Source organism: Macadamia integrifolia, chromosome 6 (genome assembly GCF_013358625.1).
Source record: "Macadamia integrifolia cultivar HAES 741 chromosome 6, SCU_Mint_v3, whole genome shotgun sequence".
Classification (NCBI taxonomy): domain Eukaryota; kingdom Viridiplantae; phylum Streptophyta; class Magnoliopsida; order Proteales; family Proteaceae; genus Macadamia; species Macadamia integrifolia.
The window spans coordinates 807,405-814,165 of NC_056562.1; the positions used below are offsets into that span (position 1 = coordinate 807,405).

General features: G+C 37.5%; 1 protein-coding gene across 1 annotated transcript in view; it reads right to left on the reverse strand.

The window, feature by feature from the left end:
- The window catches only part of LOC122082476 (T-complex protein 1 subunit theta-like), a 19,343-nt gene extending 12,814 nt beyond the window's left edge, over positions 1–6,529 (reverse strand). Inside the window, exons 1-5 of the mRNA XM_042650072.1 lie at positions 6,196–6,529; positions 5,293–5,555; positions 5,049–5,195; positions 4,777–4,938; positions 1,007–1,084 (exon numbers count right to left, since the gene is read on the reverse strand). Coding sequence (XP_042506006.1) covers positions 1,007–1,084; positions 4,777–4,938; positions 5,049–5,195; positions 5,293–5,555; positions 6,196–6,343 — 798 coding nt within the window. The 5' untranslated portion in view covers positions 6,344–6,529. The remainder of the gene's footprint in view (positions 1–1,006; positions 1,085–4,776; positions 4,939–5,048; positions 5,196–5,292; positions 5,556–6,195) is intronic.
- Positions 6,530–6,761: the final 232 nt, after the last annotated feature.

Consider the following 6,761-nt stretch of genomic DNA (forward strand, 5'->3'; position numbering starts at 1 on the left):
AAAAAAAAAAAGTTTCTCTTTGACACCTTGTGATAGCATTTGGTTATTTTTTTTTTTTCATTTTTCTGGTTCTTCCAAAAATTTCAGCCATTCAACCTTATAAGTTCCAAACTTACCAAAAAGACAATGAACAATAAATCATTAACTCATTTTCCAAAAAAGATCTTAAAATCTCCAACTAAAAGATCCCAGAAGAATTGTACAGAGAAGATGACAATGTTGCTTGCATGTCAATATCAAGTGCCAGAGACACCAAGTATGAAGAAATTTTCAAACTAGGAGGAATACTGAAAACCCTGAAAGCCATTAACCTGTTAGTACATCATTTGTTTAACAACAACCACTACCAAAACCCCTCCACATCCTCCATTTTTTATTAGGAGTATCTGCCTCCAAAAACCACTTTTTCAAGTGAACCAAATTCTTCAAATAATTTTTCCAAACACAGTTCTTTTTTTAAATATAAAGCACCCAATTACAGCACAAAAGCCTATCTCTTCTACTCTCCTTTCTTCGCGAACAAAATCTTCTTCAATTTATTCTGTTAGAAAAATTAGAATCTCTCTTCTTTTTTTTTTTTTTTGGGGGGGGGGTGTGGTGGTAAATAACAACCTTTATTGGTAAAAGATCTAAATGACATATAAACTACAATTTGCAGATTACAAACTAATTCCTATTCCATGAAATGCCACCTCTACCATGCAAAGGGAACTCCAAAAACATCAAACTATTACTACACTGAAGTAGACAAACGTAAGAGGAACATCCAGCATTTATAGCACCACAAGAAAATGCTAGTCCATAAATACTTGAAAACTTATGCAAGCTGCAAGCACATAACTAACTCGTTTATCTCCCTCTCCTTATGCCTATTGGTACATAAAGAAAGCAAAACAGCTAAAAGATAATTCAGCATCAACATAACTCGTACCAAATTTCCTACCAGCAGAAGAATTCATTTATATAAATGAGATTTGAGGTACAAACAAAAGCCACAAAAACCAACCTGTTCAGCACTATGAATTAGGACCGTGCCCTTTGTTTCAGTTGCAGATGTATCAACACCTTGGACAAAAACAGCAATCTACAGAAGGAAGCATCAAGAATAGGATATAATCAAATAAAGAGAGCAAGAAAAATCACAAAATCACACTAAACAGAAGAGAGAATAAATAAATTTCAGAAGAAACAAATAGAACTAGAGTAATTAAGCAACAAAATAATGTGTTGTCATGTTATTCATAATGAAAACAGTTACACAAGTTGTTCAAGAAATCTGAAGGGTTTGGGAGGGTATTGGAGTAAGTATATAATCTGCTGACTATGTCATACAGACGCAGTTACCACATTGGGTAGCAGGAAGATGATAGAAGTCCATCCACCAAGATGTCTGTATTGAGAGTCGTACAGGGCTCTCTGGTTTGTGGTGTACAGCCACCTATGCTGTCCCTTTCTATTTGTAAAGCCAGATTTGAAAGAGGAAGAAGACCTAGGATTTTCCACATACTGATGACCATTAATGTGTATGAAGTCCATGCCTACTACATGGTTCTAGGGTTTTGTTAGGTCTGATGTTGCTGATAGATTGAATCTGATACTGCTTCTGCTAATTCTCTTGATCGGTTACTGCTGAAGTAGGGTTTCGTGTTGGGTCTGAGAAGAACTCTGGCTCGACTATATTGCAGATTTTATTTCTGTTTTCTGCCTCTGATTTTATAACTACTGCTGACGGTGTGCTGAAGAACTAATGTTGTGCTCCACCAATATTTATTTGCTGCTCTATTCCGCTGCTAGTCTGCTATCACAAGTTGTGATTTGCTTGCTGTTGAAAACCCAAGATTCCATCAATTTGCTGCTGAATAGTTTCATTCATTTCTGAAGATGCTTTGATTTTTGGTATTGATTTGCTACTATGTTCTTGCTTCTTCGACAGTTGCTATCAGTTGACGCTGTTATCAAAAGGAGGTTGAAAGGCCTTCTTCTATTTTCTGCTGTTCGTGCTATTCATCAACCTTGTTCAGGATTCCCCCCTGGTTACAGAAAGGTTTTGTGGTTGCGTAACTGCCTAAGGTAGAAGACAGAGACAAATGGGTTTCCTCGCAAGTTCCTTTATTTCAGCCCATTTTCCCTTTTAACCTTCACTACCTCTGTTTCACTGTGGGTTTAGAAGACTTCTTGCCCACGATTTATTGGTTGTGGCTTACTTTATTTGTTGGTTCCCAAAATACCCCTCCCTAGAACTATTACCTTCCTTTGTCCTTACTCTACTTCCCATTCCAAGTTTACCCTCTGGCCTTTTCTTTTGCTTATAATTGGATTCCACTAAATTACAGTCATATTGTTCCCTTTTTAACTAAAAAGATATTTATAGATCTGTCATTCCTTCCCTTTTATCTACCCAAGAGCCCCTTGAACATTATGGTTTAATTACCATATTGCCACTCTTCACTATAATTGTGTTTTATCCTCTCTTGGGTGGGCCAATAGTTGGATTTAAACCTGGGATTGCATGGATTAATTGCATTTTTACATTACCTTGCTTTGGTGGGCCCATAACTGTGGCTAGAATTTATAGAATTTCCATTGGTCTGGTTAGAATTGCCTCACACACCGGGTACACCCCATTGGTCTGGTTACAGCTCTGATACCATTTAACAAACCCATAACCTAGAACCAGTACCTGCAAACGGAAGAGAGAGAGGAGTTGCTAAACCCACGATAGATTCAGTCTAAATTCTATTGTGGTCTCTCTATGCTTTATTTATGATAATTATTACAGGAAAAAATAGAAGTTGGACCTACTTAGAGTACACAACACTAATTACACGATAAAAAGAAACTAAAGAGAAATAACTCAACTCTACCAAATTAGGGACAAAACCCCCAATCATGACAACAGCCAACACATTACAGCAGGGACAATAATACCCCTGCAATACACTTAGCAACTTAACAGGGTCCACAATCCACATCACCTGGCCTGGAAGTATAATGGAAAGAGCAGTCCTCTTTCTAGAGCTTATAGATATCTAAGCTCTTCCTAATGAATCTTGTATTGTACTTGTGAGTTTGATGACCAGGTCCAAACTTCACTAGGAGATGCCGAGATGATTTAGAATCCACTTTGTGGGATGATGAAAGTAGATGTATTAGGAGACACCCCAAACCAAGTGTACATTTCTTCTCATTTAAAACTGGCTGAACATTATAAAGGGGTGATTTATATAAATTCTTGCAGGGTTTTCCACATTTCTGTTCAACCATTTTCGTTTACTATATGTATCTCTGCTTGTATAGCTTTCGTGCATTTTCCTGTCTCTGCTTGTATAGCTTTCGTGTATTTTCCTGAGCCCTTACCCACCTGTTCATTGATAATAATATACATCCACATCCTTCTTCACCACACAGGGAAAAAAGGGGGTGGAATAAGGACTTATACTCTTTGTGTTGGATATAACCATCCCTTATTTAGTCTTCTAAAATTTATACATCAGCCAAATTCCAATGGGAGCAATAGCATCAGTCAATGACCATGTGAAAAAGACAGTATTTTAGTGACCATGATAAGTAGTTCCAAGAATCTATCCACACAAAAAACTAACCAGAAATTTACGTACAGATATTGTGACAAAATCCACCCCAGAATACCATTATACTAGACCTACTTGACAAATGTTGAGTTGAGATAAATTAGATCCGTCACTATTCTGATGTATGTATAATCAGGCAATATTCATAGATGCTGCCATCCAAATAATAAATAATAATAACCGGATTCTTTCAATTTTTCCTGCAACACGGGGTAAGAGATGAAGGAGAATTGCTATTTGAATTTCCCTAGGAAATGGGATTTATACAGGATTAAAGAGCATCAAGATTCAAGAATTACGGAGACGGGCTGACTTATTTGGGTAGTAGGGTAGTGCCTATGCTTACATGAAGTTTTGTATTTTGTGATCACTCGTTGTGTTCAGGGTTTAGATGGAGTCTAGGAATTTTTTTCCCAGTTTGTTTTGGGTTATCGTTTGTCAAATGATGTCAAAACTTAGTTTGGAGTTGTTTTATTTCTTTCCAAGAAGTAGAGAAAGCTGAAGAACAAACTCCTTCAGAAGGTCATGCCCACTAGTATTTTGATGTCGTTAAAAAGGTTATTAGGCAAGATTATCAGGAGATCAAAGATCTCATAAATCCAACGTGATTTGCAAATATTATTGCTAAAATACTAGCAATATACATGACGTGCAACAGTCACAGGAACAATGCAAGTGACTTTCTTTTACACTCTCTAGTTGCATGGCAGCTTTGCAGCCAATGCTTTTGATTTGATTTTTAGCATTTCACATGTCCAAGGAATTGGAATTGAGAAAGAGACCAGTGAAGTCATAGCCCCTAGCAATTTACCAGCACCACTGAAGATAAAATCAGCTACTCATAAGTTGCAAGAAGGATAGTAAAGTAAATGAATCCAGTATTCCTGTGGTTGTTAGTCCTACGATTTTACTGATGTTAGTTAGTTGGGATGCTCTTTTAAGTGGCATTAGTTAGGGTTTCCCGGTTGTTTTCATACTATCCAAATTGACTTGGCCATGAATAGATTATCTTGTACAATTTAATAAAAGCAATCAATTATGTCCCTATGATTTTATCAGAAGGAAAATCACATAAACATGCCCAGGTAACACAGGAAAACAAGTACGTCCAACTACAACACATTGTAGGCACCACAAAAGGTAAGAAGCATATACTAAACGATGAAAAAAATGGATTTAAGCATACCTTGGCCTTTTCCACTCTCTTTATTGTCCCAACAGCATCATTCTTCAAGACCATACCCCGAACAACAGAACAATTGTGCAGGCCTCCTCCAACAAGCTTTGCCACACGGACATTATCCACATTAAAGTTTGCTGGGTTCTTGGGGCACACCTGGATGCATGCCTGGAAAGAAGAGGTGACAATATTAGCAATATTAAAATATAATATATATATATATAGGAGCAGCAACTAACTTAAAGACAATAACAATCATAAATTCTGCTCATTCTTACATCAGCAACTAGGGGGCACAAAATATCTTCTAGTCCAAATTGCTTGCTAGCAACAGCCGATTTCATCAGGGAAACAACTTGATCCTTACTCCGCACATCCATTGTTTCTGAACCTTTCTCTACCAACTCCTCTAATATTTGAGCTGTCTGATAATCAAATAGACATGACTCAGACAAACACATTGAAAAATTCTCCTATACACAAAAAATAGTATTTACACTGAGCATACATTGTGAACAGAACCTTATTGATAGCCTTTGAGTATCCACTAATGATTTCACTAGGATGCAGACCCATTCTGATAAGCTCCTCCGCATTTTGGAGAAGCTCCCCAGCAAAAGATACCGTCAAATTAGCTCCATCCCCAATTTCCTCCTGCTGAGCCTTTCCAGCTAGAACCAAAATCTTGGCCGCCGGATGCTGAATCTCAAGCTCATTCACAATAGTTGCGGCATCATTTGTGATAAATAGCTTGTCTAAATGATTAATCACCATCTTATTCATACCTAAACAATATCATGGAAAAACATTATCGACACATTGTAACGTCAAAGTGAGCCAGATAAAAGATCTATAAAGGAAACAATAAATGTGCTAGAGTAAAGCACAGCTCACAAGAAGCCCTAATGAGCAGTATTTCAGAATTCAGACACCAAAAAAAATGCCGCATTTGCTTTGGTACCCATAATGGGTAACACAACCAACTCACAAGTCATACTAATTTTTCCTAATCTAAAGCTTAGAGGCCAAAGGTTTTCTTTGTGAAATTGTAATATTACTTCCTTCTCTATGTTGTGCACTTTGACATGAGAAAACCAGAAGCTCCTTAGTACGTGACTAGATCACTGCAGTGAGCCAGATAGTAATACTTATTTCCTATTTAACTAATAACTGCCTAATCGAACCCATTACCTCAACATTCTTTAGCCATTAGAGAAACCCCTTAACTGAGGTACTACAGTATTTAGTAATCAGAAGCAATTAGTTCGTGACCACTTTCCACAAATGAAACAAGGAATCCGTGAAAATCCAAAATACCAATGAATCGAAACCCCTAGTACAAAATCCAATAACACACAGCCCAGATCATATCCGGGTTCAAGAAATCAACGAATAAAACCAGAATAACTAAGCAGAAATCACTACCATTAGGACCGAGTGAAGTTCGAGTGATGTTGGAAAGCTGCTTGCAGGCATCGATGTTCTTGACGACTGCTTCGTCAAGCCCAGAGAAATGCTTGTGCCCTTCTTTGAGCATCCCTTGAATACCATATGGTTGCATTTGGAGCCCCATTTTCGCTTCAGAAGCAATCTCTTCAACTGGAGCTCGTAAGTATCTTCTTGCGGCGGCTACTAAAGAAACCCAGAAGTGGCGAACCGATCTACCGTCTTAAAAAAAACGTAGTTTTAAAAGAGTGATATAGTGGTATTGCTCCAAGTCGATGCTCCTTCCAAAAGGAAAAGGAGAAACCGCGAAAATGATTCTAGGGTCTATCAGATGATATTGCTTGGCATAGTTTTCGAAACTCGGGATCGATACCGATACCGATCCGACTATGAATCGGATCATTTGGTGTTGGATTATACTAAGCGGATTTTTATCCTGCTTTTAAAAAATAATTAAACCTTTTACCCTTAATTGTACCAACGGATTGGTATCGGATTGTTCTTTTGAAATCAACAAAGGAAGAACTGTAGGCAATCTAGTAGAA